The following is an 18,590-nucleotide window of genomic DNA, read 5'->3' as shown; positions in this document are numbered from 1 at the left end:
GCTTCCTGGGGTGGGTCAGGCATGCCACCAAGAAGCACATCCGTCTTGCAGATGCTGGGGTTCACACCCTTCTTCCAGAGGTGGGACTTAGGCATCTCTACCCACCTAGCCCCCAGTCCTTTCCTTTTCTATCTCTGGTCCCTACCCCGGCACCTGGTCCTCTCCTCTATGTGGTCCTTTCCACTGGTGAACGGAATATGAAATATGACTTGAGGAGTCCTTCATCCTCCCTTGGCTTATTGCCTGAAGAGTTCCAGAGGACATACAGCTGTTGATTAATGTGCACAGAAACCATGGGGTAATAGGTACGTGCTCTGTTCAAATGCCTCCACAAGTCTCTTAGGACCAAAAACTGAGTAGGCAGACAAAACTCAGCTGCCCAAGCATCTCTTGTGGCAAGCAGTATGTAGGTGAGCATGGGTTCTGGGAACCCTGTCTGTGATGAACCCTGCCCTCCTACAACATATACCACAGTAGGCCTTTCCTATTCCCTGTAGGAGCTGCAGGCCTGGGCATTCTGCACACTCCAATGACACATCAGCCAAATGCATGGGCCAGCCACGCAGGCTCAGGCCGGCTGCCTGGATCTGAATTCTGCCCACACCCTTTGGTTGAAGTGCCTCTGAGTTCCTGCCCATGCTTCCTTAATTGTAAATGGCAGGACACATGCCATCTTACACCTGTAAAGCCCTTCCACACCAGGCCAGGCAGGTAGCCCATGTGGTGTGCATGAAGCGTTCACTGTCCACTCCAATCCACCTGCTATACTGTTGCTAGACTCTTCTTTCTAAAATCTAAATCTCACCGCTCCCCACCACTGGCCATCAGGATGTCCCTCGGGCTCGTGTCCCTGCCCTCCCCCACAAACAGCTCACCCTGGGCAGCTCCCATTTCCACACAAGCAGTACTTTGAATGTACTACTTCCTTTTCTCTACTACCACCTCTTTCTACCTCAGCATTCCTGCTCATTCAGTGAAGTGCAGGCCTGGGCTATGGCTGACTCCCACCCTGTGCTGCCTGGGGTGTTCCTCACACACTAGTGCTGAGTCTCATCGGGCTGCACCATCCTGCTCCTCTTTTCTGCCTGAGGCCAGTATTGTCTACGCTCTAAGTGGTGTTTATGGTTTCTATGACAGGTTACGTTAGGAGCTCTGTTTATGAACTGTTCAGACTGGGCAGCCCAACAACCTGTGAACAGCAAATTATGGAACTCTGCCTCAGTTTCTCCATCTGTAAAACGGAGAAAACGGTCATCCCCTCTAGAGCTGTACTGCAGACTCAGTAAACCGGTAAGTGCTAAACCTCCTAGAATGGTGCCAGCCACAGACTAGCAGCCCTGCAATTCACTGTTGTCCCCAGTTACAGCATGCTTATCGTATCTTTGAACAAAGGCCACCCTCTGTGCCAGGCCAGCTGGCTGCAGGTGCATGTGTGCATCTAGCACAACACATACAGGAGTAGAGTCCAGAGAGCAAGGAGGAGCAGGGGGGATGTGCTACTAAGGAAGGGGAGACTCTCAGGAAGGAACGTCCAGAGCGGCACAGCCGGGTAATAGAAAATACAGATGAAGTATCTGTGGCATCTGGTAACCAGGGCTCACCAACATCTTAGGAAGAGCACTTTCATGCCTTAGTTCAGACGGAACATTTGCTAAGGAAACTGTAAAAGCAAGCCACTTTTTAAAGAACTTGGGTTTAAAGGAATTGGGAGAATGAAATTCTATATCAACAGAGCCCGGGAGGAGCCCAGAGATGACATGAGGGATAAGTCTCATCAGGTCAGATAGGGCCTTGCAGAGGCAGCAGCAGGCAGGTAGAGTGCACATAGCATGGTGAGTTCCTAATTCACACCATTCCTGAAAGATGTCACACAATACATGGGCAAACTGAAAGGAGGTCTCTGCGGTTGGTCAGCAGGATGGGGAGGCGTGGGGGGCTTCAGGACTCCTGGTCATGCCCTTACCAGTCTCCGTCTTCCTCAGAGCTTCACGCGAGCACTGGATGGAACCAGCTGCTAGAGGGCAACTGAGTGCCTTGGCCTCTCCTCCCCCAGCAAAGGTGAGCAGCGTGCTGCTGGCTCTGGATGGCCCAGTTACAGAAATGGGCCTCCCCACAAAGCTGCCATGCTTGCACACCACCTCCACTGTGACGCTCAGTGCAAGCTGGCCAGTGTGCGCAAAGGGGCGTCTGTGTGTGGCATGCCCCGGCTCCGCCTCCAGGGCTAATAAAGTCCACCTGGGTCTGGATATGTGCGCTGCTGATTTTGGCTAACATAAAGGACCACAGACAAAGGGCAGCAGACCTAGTAGTTAGCTCTACTAACTAGGACACTCACCAGATAGAAGGAAGCATGGAATTCTGAAGTACGTAAGTGCGATCCAAAAACAGGAAAATACTTCTGATCATGATCTGGCAATCAGAAAAGCATTTATTTATGTAACCTACTAACTAATCAACATCAGGCCTTCTAGACCGTAACTACGGTAGCTGTTTCAAATCCGACAACTACTGTTTCCTCGTGATGCTCCCCCCCCCCACCAATGCCTTCATGAATCATTTTTTTCCCAAAATTTAAGTGTTCCTTTGATGTTTGACTTTTACCTCTTTTATCCAGAAAATCTGATTAGAGGGATTTTAAACTATTTAATAACCTAAAGTATACCTTTGAAATCTGGTTATCTCCTGAATGATGTGGTAAATCTCATGGGCCTAAAAAGATGCTTTAATCTTTGTAAACAATTAAATTTTGCTATGTTGGCACGAGGCTCTTGGCCATGTGTTTGACTCTCCTTTGTAAGCAGAGCGTGGAGGACACAGGATGACCAGCCACCTGTGAGTCTCCTCTCATGGAAGCTACCAGACTTGTGAACAAAAAGCCTTCTAATAGACGGTCATCTATTCTGTCCATCTACCAGGTACCTGATCCAGAAAAGAGGCTCTTTCATTGTCTCCTATTTATCTCAATTAGGAAACAAAAGAATTCCACCTATTTAGCAAAGCTACTGATACCATGTTTTCTTTCACTAACCTTCAGGCCACACTAAAATGTCATACTTTGAATCAATACCTCTACAAAGTCTAAGACTTTGGTTGTCCAGTTACAGTAAAAACTTGGAAGTCAGGCTTGGCTGCCAGGCAGAAACTGGGATTGAGGACAACTTTAGAGACCCATTCAAGAATTAGCTCAAGTACCAGATGTCAGTTGGTTTGAAGGTCAAGTTAGCAGCCAGTCCCAATCCAGAAATGCAGCATTCATATGCTACTTTGCTCTGCTCTTTTGTTCACTTATGTTGAGGTGGATGGCAGCATCTGACCCTAGACAGACCTTCCCTATCTCAGCCCATGGTCTGGCCTACACTGACCATAAGTGGGTAAGGAAAGGTGGATGAGGCTATGCTTTGATTAAAAAGAAAACAGAAAGATGTCTGGATGAAAAGGGGCACACTCTCCCAGCCACTCCACCTCCCTTCTGCTCAGCTACACCAGAGGGTGAAAAGGACCAAGAGGACGTATGTAGGGGAGACCAGACACCAGAGCAGGGCCAATGAGGGCTCCAGAACAGCACATCATATCTAAGACTAGGGTTCGCAGAAAAGAATCAAGACACTTACCATTTGTCTGCAATGATCTTGCCAGCATGTGTTAATCTTCTTTAAAAATAAAACACTATCTAGTGAGTCTGTGCAGATCTGCTAAGGAAAAGTCGACAGACGCTGGCTGATTTAATTCCTGTACTTTCACCCCTTTAACTGCCACTCCTGACACAGAATGCTGCCTCTCCTTCAGCTGCCAGAGGACCCACATCCTGCATTGGTTTTTTTTTTTTTTAATTTTTATTTATTTATGATAGTCAGAGAGAGAGAGAGAGAGAGAGAGAGACGCGCAGAGACACAGGCAGAGGGAGAAGCAGGTTCCATGCACCAGGAGCCCGACGTGGGACTCGATCCCGGGTCTCCAGATCGCGCCCTGGGCCAAAGGCAGGCGCCAAACCGCTGCGCCACCCAGGGATCCCCACATCCTGCATTTGTGATGAATGTGGCCGCATCCCCTGCAGAGCTCTGCTGGCTGAGCTAAGGCCCAGGTCACAGGCTTCATGGGTCTGGGTGGTTGCACCTAGCATTCTCTCCCGCAGAGGGGGCAGAGTGCTGAGGAAGCAGGCCAAATGTTAAGAGCACCAGGGGGCTGGCAGCTGGAGGGAGGGGCTGACGTTGAACTTTAGTTTCGGGCCACAGTGAAAACTGATGGGAAATCTCATTCATGCACCAAATCAGAAACACTCTCAGCTCGATAACTGTTTTTTTTTTTTTTTTTTTTTTTAAAGGCTCAAAATACTGCTTATAGAAAAAAGAAACCCCATTTTGGACTCCTAGAGCAAACCACAGCCCAATGCCTGGAGCACGGCCTTCACAGGTATGCTTAGCCATGCTCACAGGTGTCTGCACACTGTTTCCTGGCTGACAAAGCACTCTTCATGTGTGTGTTCCTCAGTCTTCCCAGCTGTGTGATGTAGATGTCGCGCCCTCTGTGCAGAGAATGCAGCTGCTCAGGTTTCCTCAGCTTTGGTCCCTGTCGCCCTAGCTCTAGAACCCTGGGCCAGTGATAAGATTCCCTTGGCCTCAGTCTCCTCAGAGTGGGTGTGAGGTTAGACATAAAATCCACAGCATGGAGGAGAAAAGGCCCATGGCCAGCACGTGACATGTAAAATCAGACAGGCACCGGAGTCTTCAGGCAGCAGGGAGGTCTGCGGAGGGTGGGACACAGCCAGGACTCTGAGGAGGGGACAGAAGGTCAGGAGAGCCACGGGGGGACTAAGCAGCACACCTGCATCCTTGTCACACTAGTAAGGCTAGCTGCCCACAACCACAGTGGCCCTGGCCAAACAACATACTTTTCTCTTGAGGCTTTGCTAATAAAACACAGTAAGTCCTAGCAAAGGCCTACTAGAGTTCAGTGGTTGACACACTATTTTAGAAGAACTATTTTACAGTTGCTCAATGGTCTATGATGTTAGAACCTTATGTAGATAGTCTGATGAATCACAGGAGAAATCACAACCACATCTACACAGGCATCACAGCAGCAAGGACACAGCAGCTCTGGTACCCAGTGCTGGGTGCAAGCTACTTACTGTGTGGCCCGCACCCTGGCAAGTCTCCATGGGCGGTTTGCACCAGCTGGGGCCAAGCTGTCAGATGGTGAAGCTGCCCAGGGTGAGATACACACCAGCCAATCTGATGGCACTGGGCAGCTCAGGTGCTAAAGCTAAGCAGGCAGCGCTCTGCCCAGTGCAGGGTTTCCTGGGGAGACAAAGGTCCTGCGTGCAGGGATCACTAATGAGAGATGCTTCTCCTTAAATAGTTGGGTGAAGTCAGTAACTTCTGGCCATTTCCCACAGAAAACAGTATGGGGTTGGTCAGCTGGTCCAAACTGGGTGGCAGGCACTGAGCTTCAGCCCTCTACGTATCTAAATCTAGAGCCTCACATGAGCACCATCAGGGCATGTAACACAGCGGTGCTGAAAGCTTGTCCAGGGCTTGCTCTTCACAGGATCCCAACACTGTCCCCTCCTGCCTGGAGAAGGGCCAGACCCAGGTGAGGGTTCAAGCAATCTACTGAGATGAGTCACACACAAGTCTTCAAACAGCAAACAAATACACAGTGGCAAAATGGTAATACCCCATGGAAACAACTACACATACGTATGATCACAAAGATTAAACAAATAGAGTAAGAAACCAGAAAGACGGTGCTTCCACTGCAGTAGAGAAGTGACAGCCTCTATTTGTGTCCATGTTTCCTAAAGCAGGTTATTCTGCTCCTAATCCAGTGAGCATGGCAGCTGAGCAGCCCCCACAGCAGCAGACAGAGCAGGACAACTATCCCATTCCATAGAATGGTAGTGGCTGCCATCACTGACAGCCCTCACCCAAATCAGGTCTCCCTGCGATGGCAGAGAAGGACATTTTCCCTCATAATAGTGACCAAGGCTCACAGTTTAAGCTACTTAATTCTTGCCTCCATGGAGCCCACCATATTCGCCTCTGAACCGTAGCACCAACTTGGGGCTGCATACCAGCTCTGCAGCCTGGGGCCTTCTGGTCAATAAAGCCGGTACTGGGAGAGCACACACAGCCCCCTGACAGCAAGAACTCTGCACACTGACTACACACCATAACTGTGAGCACAGAGGGTCTTCATAAAGACATCCAAAGCCTGCTATCATCTGTAGGGTAGGAAGACAGGAAATTGTGAAGCTGCCAGGTACTTCCAAGAGCAAAAGCTGCTGTTCTTCGATGCATCTTTCTGCTCTGTGACCTGCGATGTTTCTGTGATGCCGGCATGGATGCCCCACAGGAGCCAGCTAGCCCTTTTGCAGCTAACCAAAGCTGTAATGCTACAAAGCTCCATGAGGGGAGGAAAGAGTAAATTCTGTGTGCAGTTTACTTGCAGGCTTCCATTCTGAAGAGACTCTGGTTTGCCATTTAGTAAGAGGCACTCATGAGCTGAACCCAGGCGCAGAGCAAGTCTCCTCTGCATCATGTGACACCTGGTATAGCACACGATGCTTCTGGCAGAGGTGTGGGTGTGCAGGAATAGCCTCGGTTTGGGGGAAAAGTCTATCTCTACTAGGGGGTAACTTATTTTGAAGGAACAGGTAAGTGTGGAATTCATCAAACATGTGAACAGGGAAATAGATTCAGTACCCTAAGATTTGGCCCCCAAGGAGCCCACGGTCTACCTGAGCACCCTTCCCATTGGCCTCAAAAACAGCACGCAGTCAGGATGTAGGAGGGAGTAGTCCTGGAATCTTAGAAAGGAGCCGAACACGAAATACAAGAACACCCCAGGGACAAAGGAAACTCGAACATGCTTACCCTGGAATATTCCTGCCAAGTGTCCCCTTATCACCCATCCCTCCCACAGGGCACAGCATCTCCTCTGCACAGACTGGCTGCCTGGTCCCCACCATGTTTCATAAACACGTACCTCTGCGTTCCCATCAGTCCTCCCAGGGTTTAAACTCTCAATGGCCAGAAGCTTCCTGTACTCCTCTATGCCGTCAGGGCCTCGGCCTTACTGGGAACGTACTGCACACTGGCCAAAGAACGCTGCCTCTGGCCTCCCTTGTCCCTTGTCTCATTCTTCCCAAGGCACTGCCAAGCACAATCGAACTGCACTGGATTCTCACTCCAAACCTGTGAGGGCTCGCAGATGCTTGCAGATTGAGGCCCAAACCCTTCAGGGTACACACAAAGATTCAAATCCAAGCTGTGACTCAGAATTACGGTCTCAAACTCTAGAAGTTCTCCCAGGTTCCAGCCGTGCCAAACCCCGCAGCTCCACGTTTTCACGAGCTCACTCCCTCTCTGGCCGGCTACACCCTACCCATCCTCTCTAATGCCATGGGGCATTATCTCCTCCAGGAAGTTCTGCTTCAGCTGCTTCCTACCTCCCTAATAAAGACATACGAGAGTGTCTTTTTATCTTTTTTTTCTTTGATGAGATACATCGTCATTTCCATAACCATGGTTTATCATGGCATCGAGGACATGCGCCATGCCCCCTGCCACTGTCACAGGACTGTGACAATCTGGAGGGCAGAGGAGGCATGTCTGGTAGGGTCTAGACAGGGAGTAAGTACCTGCTGAATAAGTGAATTTACAAATGCATTTGTGTAACCCACAAGGTAGGATTAACTGGCAGGAAAACAATCTTACCAAGTGGTCAAGAAGTTGTCTCTGAGTACGCTGGGACAACCACATGAAGAATAATCACACCAGCTTACCCTTACACGTGCCTGTCTGGGAACGAGAACTGGGGGGCCTGCTGGTGACCTCCTGGAAGCTTGGAAGTCAGACTACTCTTCAGATGTCAGCATCCTGACTGGGACTCCTGAGCTGTGGCACTGAGGCAGAAGGAGTGCACTGGAGACGTGGTACAAGCTGGCTCTCTTCCAAAGGTCCAACAGCATCCCAAAGGGCAGAGCTCTGCCGGAAAATACCGTAGAGCCATAGTCGCAGACACCGATTCGATAGAATCACAGTGGACTCTGCTCACCCATTTATGGGGAGACCCCTTGCTCTAGGCCACAGGGCCATAATCCAGGGCCTTGATACTAGGCAGTAGAGATGATGCGGCTGCCCCAAGGGATTTCAACAAGCTCTGAATGGTTCCATTTCTCAAGTTGAGGGTAACAGAACAGAAAAGATTCCTTCAGCTAGAAAAAAAAGTCCTAAATCAAAAGGCTCCAACTACCTAATTCCACAAATGAAGAAAGAGACTCAGCCTGCAATCTTAAACTCACTTTTTAGTTCCCACCCTGGGGCAGCGGACGCCATAATAATGGGAAGGCTGGAGAGGCAGGCTGAAGCCAGATGGCATAGGACTGCAGGATCTAAGGAGCTCTGTTTCCCTGACAGACACTGGCCCTAACGGGTGTCCTGGCCATACCATAAGGTGCCCTCGCCAATAACTCCCTCCCTCAACCCTGTGAACACAAGCGTTCCATCATAGAAGAGCATCTCAGCAGAGAGGGTCCTCCTCCAGTTCGCTCAGAAGAAGCAAATAACCATGTTGCCCGGCAGCCTGGGTGGCTCAGTGGTTTAGTGCCGCCTTCAGCCCAGGGCATGATCCTGGAGACCTGGGATCAAGTCCCACATCAGGCTCCCTGCATGGAGCCTGCTTCTCCCTTCTGCCTGTGTCTCTGCCTCTCTCTGTCTCTCATGAATAAATAAAAATCTTTTAAAAAAAAATAATAACCATGTTGCCCAAGAAGAGGCCTCACTGCAAGAAGCCAAGGGCAGCCTCTGGGGGCTGAGAGCAATGGAGGAAGAGTGGCTCTGCCATCCCATCCCTGTGGCTAGACCCCGGTTGGCTGGTCCTGTGCTGCCAGCTAGACCCTGAGCCAGGACTCCCTACCCACATGGCCGAGCCTACAGTGGGTGCTGGTTTAGGCAGCCAAGTCAGTAGGCATTTGTTACACATCAAAGAAAATAAATAGAGATGGTTTTTTACAAGACACAAGGATGACAGAATAAAATTAAGACACTTTTCAGAACTTTTCCTAAATACTGGAACCAGATTCAATAAATGGACACTCTTTTACTTTAATCAAATAAGTGATTTAAAAAGTAAAAATTCCACTTAAAAAAATTCTTATACTAGGTCATATGAAACAAATGTTAGGCTTTGTTCTATAAATAAATGGGCATTTTGAAAGCTGTTGTTTTAATTTTAAGGATACCCATTAGTTCTTTATCCTATTAATGTTCATTCTCAAAGGATTTATGTAACGAATAGAAACTCATGAGCCAAAAAAAAAGGATATTCTCTGAACTGAAGGATCTGTGCTTGGACATGATCTTCACAGACCTGGCGCAGCTGTTTGTAGAGTGTTGGGGAAACTTTGTGAGAACAGAGATTTTCAACAGCCTAAAAACAAAAGGAACAAGTGAATTATTCACCATGAACAACAAATTAGTTCTTTAGAAAGACGTGTGTGCATACACAGTTAAAATCACAATCATCACAGAGGCACCCCTCCTCTGCCATACCTATGTAACCTACAAACAGTTACCTTAAGTTTGAGATGATTATTGTCTGACCCGCAGGATCAGGGTTTGGGAGGATGGGAACAACAGTGGAGTCGAACACAGACGTGACAGCACACCTATGACAGTCATGACAGCCACGTAGTGTGGAGGCACATGTGAGCATCTACAATGCAGCAATCTCTCTAATCTCTCAACCTGGCCACATGCCACAGTCACCTGGGGACTCCGAAACTAATGTGGATGTTCCCATTCATTTGTCAGAGGTGGAGGACGCAGGAAAGGTGTTAAGAGTTTCCCTTGATGATTATAACATGCAAGCCCGAGCATGAAATCCCTGCCCCTGACCCTCAGTGACCACCTTCTAAACAGGTGGGGGAGCAGCAGGGCTGCTCCCCAGTTTCTGCCCACGGCCAGCCAAGGAAAAATTGCGAATGCCAAGGTGACACAGGTAAGTTGTATTCTTTCCTATTTATTTTTCTTCAGGCTACATGTGTAATTAAGTTTATCTTAAATTAATGAAGAAACAAGTTTTTCTGGCAGAAACATTTTTCTTAAAATATTTTTATCCACATCAAAAATATTTATATATTTTCACCAATTCTAACAAATTTCTTTCCAAATTTCATGTACAAAACCAGCAACTCATTCAATCCAAATGAGATACTAAAAACAAATGTAGGTTTTTCTACTGACTAGTTTTGAATCATTTAAAAAAATATGGGGGATACATGGCCTGGAAACCTTTTAGTATTTGAATTTAACTCACACTATATTCCTGAAAAAATAAAGATAACTTAAATTTTTATAAAACTATTTATGGTAATAACCCTTAAAAGTATTAATAGTCCTTATACTTAAAAGTTACTATATATTAATCTGAGTTAAATACAGTAATCACTACCCTATAAAACATACACGTTTACAAAAGGCTCAGGAAAGGATAAGATTAAAAATGACAACTTGTGTTTTAGCAGGTTTATCATCAGTATAACGCCACCACAGTAGGACCTTTCCCCTACATTTTGTTTTGCTATAGAAATAGGGCTCATCTACGCTGTGTTTAAATCCCGATTTCTTTCTCAAACTCTATAATTCCTTTACTTTGTAGTCCTGTCTTCATAATTAAGTCAAAGATCTATCCTTTCAAAAAAAAAAAAAAAAAGATCTATCCTACGATAACCTGATGACAATCCCACACACATAATGATCAGGAAATGTTTTTTTTTTTTTTTTAATTTTTATTTATTTATGATAGTCACACAGAGAGAGAGAGAGAGAGAGAGAGGCAGAGACACAGGCAGAGGGAGAAGCAGGCTCCATGCACCGGGAGCCCGACGTGGGATTCGATCCCGGGTCTCCAGGATCGCGCCCTGGGCCAAAGACCGGCGCTAAACCACTGCGCCACCCAGGGATCCCAGGAAATGTTTTTTAATGTAATACATGAAGAAAACTTATTTTCTTTGTAAAAATCAAGATAAACTTAGTATGTCCTTCATAGAAGGACATCTCACGGAAGGAAGCACTCTGAATGCTCTAATTCCTGAACCAGGAGTCAATGTCCTCAAAACAATCTTTCCCCAGTTGTGACATGCTGTCATTGTTGATTGTGTAACAGTTTCTCCTCTATGTCCTATTTGGACATACTGTGTACTTGAAGCAGATCTATTTTTTACCTAAAACTGAGAATCTGGGGGCCTCTTAAAACCACTAGGCAAGCCCAGGAGCAGCCAGGTTTGCTGTGGGTGCTGTCCCTTCTCTGAGTCTTCTGCTGAGTCACTGCTGGTGTCTTCATATTACAGGCACCAGGCAGAGGGCGGCCTTGCTTGCTCAGGGACCCTGGCACATGCTTCTGTCAGTTACAGCAGCACTACCACATACAAGTCCCCCTCCCCAAAGCAAGTTTGGGGATTGAGTCCTATTTGGGATTCAGAAATGCCTTCTCTGGCATATCAACTATTGAATCTGACCTGTCTGGGGATGGTGCCATTCCTGCTAGTAGTTTAAGAGTCCTAGCAGAGAAGGAATTTGACTAATCCAGTGATTAGAGGTAGGCAAGCAGTACCTGTGTGAGGATGAAGTCGTTTCCCTGGCTGCCACTTAGCCACGTGGAAGCTGCTCATCTGAACCGCCCACATCCAGCTCTCTAATCTAAGCCCGCCAGGCCTCCACACCCAAGCCTTCCTGGCTGTGTCAGGACAAACAAGCAGGGCAGTGTCAGATGCCTGTCATTTGCAGGGCCAAGCCCTCGACCCTGAGTGCACTTGTCCCTCGGGGGTGGGATACCCAACAGGATGTTAGAATGAACTGTGGGGTGGGGAGGAAGCACCACACCAAGGAAACAGGGCACAAGGTTCTGGAAGATGATCTGTTCCACGTAAAGGTCTTGAGAGCCAAAGCTGATCAGAGGGAAACAAGGAGTAAAAGGTGCCACAGCGCAAGAAACCATAAAGGAGAAAACCAGGCTGGCACTAAGAACTATTTCTGTAGATGAAGGGAAAATCACCGCCGGAGGCCAACCCCTACAAAGAAAGGTGCACCAGCCAGGGCCCAATGGCAGGACCCACTTTGCAGCTGGACTGGTGGTACCCTGCTCTCCTGACACATGGCCCAGAGTGGCAGGCAGCAGTGGTGGCAGCCCCATGTTCGGAATAACCCATCTAGAACATGGCCTCTACTAGATGGCAGGCCCACTGAGGGGTGATGGGCCCACCACCTGGGAAGAAGGCACTGCTGGGGCTCTACACCACCAGGTTCCTACCTACAAGAAATGGGTAAAGAACATCACAATTCAATCAGAACCCGGATCTGAGTGAGGAGATACAGTATGAGAGGGAAGTCACCCAGGAACGAGGCTTGAGTGCCAAGGGTGTGCGGTATCTACCAACCCTGATTGCACAGCAGACTCCTTGCCCCAGATGTTACAAGTAAATGACCTACTGAAACGACTGATCCTACTGAGTGCTGGGACCACTGACTTATGCAGTCCTTTCTATTAAGCTGCACAGATTTGAGTTTGCATGTTCTCCTGTTTTTGAATAACTTAGGTACTGAGTTTACTGTTGATTTGTTTCATTCTTTTTTTTTTCTTAAAAATTTTATTTATTTATTCATGAGAGACAGAGAGAGAAAGAGAGACAGAGAGAGAGAGAGAGAGAGGCAGGCTCCATGCAGGGAGCCCAACGCGGGACTCGATCCTGGGTTCCCAGGATCACACCCTGGGCTGAAGGCAGCACTAAACCGCTGAGCCACTCAGGCTGCCCAATTTGTTTCATTCGCAAATTGGCCCATAAAATAATGTGTTTCTCTGTGTCTACTACTCTCCAGGCTTTTTCACTCTGTCTCATCCATTTAAGCCACCCTATTAACGCATTCAATACCTAAGTCCACATCTTCCTTCACTAAATTATCACCAGGCAGGAGGATTTCAGAGACATCAGTATGGCCATCCTCAGAACATCAAGTCCCCCATGACAGTTCTGTTTCTGGGCATCAAAACTGCCTGAAATCAACACTTAACCCTTCTTGAAAATGCAGCCTTCGGCTTTCTGTTGTCTCATTATGCTGACAAGTGGGACTACAATGTATAGACAGGAGACATGAGAGAGGACCTTTCTTCCACAGGAAGTGACTATAGGTACAAATCTGGGTTTGTAAAAACAGACTGAAGAGATCCGTGCACTCAAAATATTCTCCTCCCAGCACGAGCACCATGAGAGAGTGACTGCGGGCGGTGTGTATGTGTGTGTTTGTGAAGACTTTCTCATCAGCACACTTTGAACCTCCCTCTCCACTAAATAAAAACAGAGTAACAGAGAAAACACAGGTGGACTGTCATGGACACACTGAAGCTCCAGGCAGGCCTCCTGCAGTGTCCAAACAGGCAAGGGACACTGTGATGGGGAGTTGGGAAGACTAATCAACATCAAACTATCCTGAAAACTTTCTCAAAAAAACAAAAAACAAAACAAACAAAACCCTCAAAACACTTTTGCACTTTGGTAAAAAAAAAATTGCTGCTTTCAGGCAAGATTCTTTGGCAAAGCATATACCACAGCACCTGAGCAAAAACTTAAGACTTTACTTTGAAACGAGACAAAAGCACAGCCTACTTTATCACAGATCAGGATAGAGCAAGCAGTCAGTAACTACGCAATGACGTCACTTACTATTTCTATCCCATTTGTTTCCAAAAGATCTGAGCTGTTGACTGCATAGTCCTGTCCTTGAACTCTGCTGGGTGAGTCCCCATGAGTGGACAAGAGCCACTTCCCAGGCCCCTTCCTCAATCATCTGACCCCCACTGGGCCCTTCTGAGGTAAGCACCCCTAGCCCTCAGGGTCTCAAGACACACACAGGGCCTTCACAATAATTTCTATGGTGACTATCATAAGACATCCTGCAGGCTAACAGGTATGGCAAAATCATTCTCCTAAGAAAAATCGTGGGCAATTGATACCAGATAGTCAAACCTCCAGGAAAAGGGGCATAATAAGCCCTAGCTGCAAGATATAATCTTTTATTAAACTAAAAACCTATGAGAGTTTAGACATTTGATAAAACTCCCGCTTCTGGTCAAGATTAAATAAAGGGACTAGACTAGCTCTTCTGCCTGAATTAACCAAAAACCATCCAAAATATACGAGGGGTGCCTGGGTGGCTCAGTCAGTTAGGCATCCAACTGTTGATTTTGGTTCAAGTCATGATCTTAGGGTTGTGAGATCGAGCCTAGTATCAGGCTCTACAGTGCACGTGGAGTCTGCCTTCAGCTCAGGTCATGATCCTGAGGTCCTGGGACTGAGCCCCACGTTGGGTTCCCTGCTCAGTAGGGAGTCTGCTTCTCCTTCTCCCTCTGCCCCTTCCCCTGCTTGTGCTCTCTCGGTGTCTCTCAAATAAATGAAATCTTAAAACCAAAAAAAAAAACAAAAAAACAAAACAAAACAAAAAAACCCAGTTTTCAAAACACTGCACATTGGCCTATGGAAGACAAAGATCTCTGGGGGATGGGAAACAAGCCCCAGCACTATGACTACCTACATCACTCTTTCCAGGCTGCAGAGCAGGTGCCTTGAGCTGAGGCTCAAGTCTCCAAGATGAAGGTCCAGAGGGAAGAGATGAGAGATGCATCTAGACAGGAGCTTGGAGATGAACGAGGAGCCCTCGTGGGTGCCCCTTGAGGATTCAGCAGAGCACTGACCTATATGTGAGGAAACTGTCAAGGCCAGGGAAAGAACCACCCAAAAAGTTTAGAGACAACAGTGTCTAGTGCCCAGAGAGAACCTGAAATAGCACATTTCCACAAGACATCAGGCACCTAATCTCATTCAGAAGATTGTCCCACTCAATGGGGCGATTAACCCCGGACAAAATACTGCCCTAGTCCTAACAAATCTTAAAAGCAAGACTCTAAAAGATCAAACTGTTTCCAAATAATTTGTCTGCAACGAAGCTCACAATATTTATAGAAATATAAAAATATCTATCATAGTAATCAAAATTCGTAATGTCTGATGATCAAAGATTATCCAACGGGTTAAGAAAAAACACACGACCCTTAGTGGGGAGAAAAAGCAGACAAAAGTGGCCTGGAACTGACAGTAAAACAGCTATCCTAACTAAGTATATTCCCTATGATCGGAAATTATGTAGTGACAAGGGAAGATACAGAAAAGATTCAAATTGAGCACCTGGACAGAAAACCAATGCACCAGAAAGAATTTCACCAGATGGCAGTCCTGGCAGATCAGACGTCACAGAAGATTAGTGAACCCGAAGACATGAGTGACCTGAATAGTTCTTTAGCCACTAAAGATATGTGCAGTTCACAAGCTCTCCACTAGGAAAGCCAAGATGGCTTCACTGGGAATTCTCTCAAACGTTTAAGGAAAAAAGAACACCAGTTCCATACAAACCCTTATAAGAAAGGAAAAAGAGGAAACATTTGCAACTCTGAGACAAATACACTACAAGAAAACAAGACAGCACTATTCTATGATCACAAATGCAAAAACTCATGAAATGTTAGCAAACTGAAACCAACAGTACATAAAAAATTCATACACCACTAGGCAAGTCAGATTTATCCAAGGACTGCTGGATGGTCTTACCAACTGAAACATCAAACAATGCAAAGAACTAAAATAACAAAAGTCATATGATCATCTTAACAGTCATAAAAGAAGTCATCAAAATCCAACAGGTACTTCTGGTAATTTCTCAGCAAACTAGGTATTTTTAGAAAACAAAACAAAACAAAACAAAACACCACCAAAAAAATGCCCAACACTCAACATGATATTCAATGATGAAGGACCGAAGGCTTTTCCCACTAGGAGCAGGAGCTAAACAAGAGAGTGTGGGTTTTACCACTTCTACTCAGCACTGTTCTGGAGGTTCTGAACAGTGCAGGGATGCAAGACAGGAAATAAAAGGCGTGCAGACTAGAAAGAAGTGAAGCCACCTTTATTCATAGGTGATGTGATTGTCTATGTAGAAAATCCCATGGAATCTACAAAAAGCTACTAGAAGCGAGGTCAGCAAGAGAGCAGGGTACTAGAGTGATACATAAAAAACAATCTCTCTTTCTATATACTAGCAAGAACCAGAAATTAGAACTTATACTATACTACTGCTTATAATACCACCAAACATATGAAACGCTTAAGAGTATTTCATAGAAGATGTACAAGACCTACACACCAGAACCAGAAATCCTTACTGAGAAATCAAGGAAAAGCAAACAAAGCTGTGCCGTGTCACCAGCTGGCACGCTTGGTACCATCAAGACATCAATGTTCCCCACACTAATCTAGAATCTAACACAATCCTAATCAAAATGCTAGTAGGCTTTTTTTTTTTTTTAGAAATTGGCAAACAGATCATAAAATTCATACGGAAATACAAAGGACCAGTACACGTGTACTCAAGTGAATAAAATTTCTAAAAAAATCGGATAATATCAAGTGTCAGCAAGAACACAGAAAAACGGAGCTCTCACATACTGCTGCCCAGATAGATACAAGATGGTATTGCCATTTTGAAAACAGAAAACTTTCCTTGTGACTCTGAGACTACTTCTAGATATTTACCCATGTCCACAGGAGACTTATTCCTTCAGGTTCAGAACAGCTTTATTCCTACCAACTGCAAACTGTCAGTTATGCCGGTGAAAGGCTGTAGCTGTTACTCCCCAGCAACAAAGAAACAAACTACTGGAACTGGGGTGCAGACAACTGCCGGACACAGGTTCCACTGAGGAGACTTAAACTGGTCCAACAGACCAACAGCAAGGAAATCAGTGATCCGCCAGGACCAGGTCAGGAGAACGAACTCTTTGAAGTGATGTAAATATTCTGTATGTTACCATGATAACAGTACTCACACCTCAATATAGGTCACTAAAGTACAGGTCATAGGCAAATTATGCCTCAAAGAGTCGATCAAGAAATATAAACTCACACAGAGTCATTACAAAGAAGGGAGGTGTGTCCACCAAAATGTCAACAGTGGACTTCCTCGAGTGGCGGGAGTATAGGCGGTTTTAATCTTTGTTTGTACTTTTTTGTGAACTCCGTAAGTCTTATAACAAACAGTTATGCAAACAGAAAATTTTAAGTCCAATGTCTTCATAGAAATGGAGGTACCCTACGGACATCGAAAATGTAGGTAGCAGGCAATGGACTAACGAACGCTATTCTCTGAAAATCAGTTATCAGAAACACCAGCCTGCTGATGAACGGGATATGTAAAGTAGTACTCATTTTGCACGACTACGTTGGAAATGGAACATCTTCAAATATAACAAAACCCGTTTTCGCGTCCTAATTGCAACAACCAGAAAATAAAGGAGACCTGCGTCACCAAGCAGGAGCACGGCACGAGTGCCGCGGGGGCGCGACGCGACGCCTGGGGAAGCGCGCCCCGGAGGGTCCCCGCCTCGGCCCTCACCTGGTACAGCTCCTCCAGGTTGTACCTGATGGAGGTGCTGCTCTGGATGGCTCTCACCGCCTCGTGGAGCTTCTGCCAGGTGTCCTGAGTGTAGTTGTCCGGCAGCCGCGGTCGGTCTGCGGGGGCGGGGGGGGGCGGGGGGGGCGGGCGGGGGTGAGGCTCGGCGCCCCCGTCACGCCCACGATCACGCCCACGGGCTTGCAGCCACCCTCCCCCCCACCCCCCACCCCACCCCGCTTCCTTTCCCGGAACGACCCAGTCCTGGGGCGGCGCGCAGACCGGCCGGTGCGGGCCCTCGCTCTGTGGACGCAGGAGCCGGGACACAGCCGGGGCTCCGGCCCCGCGAGCCCGGGGGCCGCTCCCGCTCCCGCTCGGCCCCGGGCCGCGCCCCGAGCAGGGAGGGCACTTCCGGGGACCGGACACCCCTTCTCCGCCGCTCCCCAGGCCCCAGGCCCCGGGCCCGGCACTTCCGGCGGCCGGGAACCCCCCCCCCCCGTGCCCCGGGCCCCTGCTCGCCCCCGTCTCTTCTCCTCTCCCCCCGCCCCGGGACCGGCACTTCCGGCGGCCGGGGGCGCCCCCTCCCCGGGCCCCCCGCCCCGCCCCGCCCCGTCCCCCCCCTGCGTCCCCCCCGGGACCCCCCTCTCCCCGGGACGGGCACTTCCGGCGGCCGGGGGCGCCGACCCCGACCCCGCCCCGCCGCCCGCCGCCCCGCACCCACCTCGGAAATTCTTGATGACCAGCTTCTTGGAGCCGCCGGCGCCGCCCGGCTTGGAGGCCACGGCGGCCGCGGCCAGGGACGCGGGCTTGGTGAGGCCGTTGGTGTGGCCGACGAGCGCCGACAGGGCGCCCTTCCTGGGGGTCTCGTCGGCCATGGCGGCGGCCGGGAAGCAGCGGGCGCCCCGCCCCGTCCCGCCTCCCCGGCCGCGCGGGCGGGCGGGCCTCGCGTCAGCGCCGCCCCGGCCGCCCAACCGCCGCCCCGCCGGCCCGGCGCGACCCCGGCCCCGGCCCCGGCCCCGGCCCCGGCCCGCCCCCGCCCCCGCCCCCGCCCCGGGCCGCCCGGCGGCCGCCGCGCTCCTTGTGGAACGTATAACG

At 48.5% G+C, this 18,590-nt stretch overlaps 1 protein-coding gene across 1 annotated transcript in view; it reads right to left on the bottom strand.

Annotated features, from left to right (window-relative positions):
• CUL4A (cullin 4A) overlaps positions 1 to 18,424 on the bottom strand; it is a 45,026-nt gene extending 26,602 nt beyond the window's left edge. Inside the window, exons 1-5 of the mRNA XM_055335828.1 lie at positions 18,217 to 18,424; positions 17,499 to 17,614; positions 9,329 to 9,432; positions 3,612 to 3,681; positions 2,336 to 2,409 (exon numbers count right to left, since the gene is read on the bottom strand). Of these exons, the coding sequence (XP_055191803.1) occupies positions 2,336 to 2,409; positions 3,612 to 3,681; positions 9,329 to 9,432; positions 17,499 to 17,614; positions 18,217 to 18,370 (518 nt within the window). The 5' untranslated portion in view covers positions 18,371 to 18,424. The remainder of the gene's footprint in view (positions 1 to 2,335; positions 2,410 to 3,611; positions 3,682 to 9,328; positions 9,433 to 17,498; positions 17,615 to 18,216) is intronic.
• Positions 18,425 to 18,590: the final 166 nt, after the last annotated feature.

The sequence above is a fragment of the Nyctereutes procyonoides genome, unplaced genomic scaffold (assembly GCF_905146905.1).
Source record: "Nyctereutes procyonoides isolate TBG_1078 unplaced genomic scaffold, NYPRO_anot_genome, whole genome shotgun sequence".
NCBI lineage: Eukaryota > Metazoa > Chordata > Mammalia > Carnivora > Canidae > Nyctereutes > Nyctereutes procyonoides.
The sequence above is the reverse complement of the archived record's forward strand: the minus strand, read 5'-3'. Positions and strand labels throughout refer to the sequence as shown.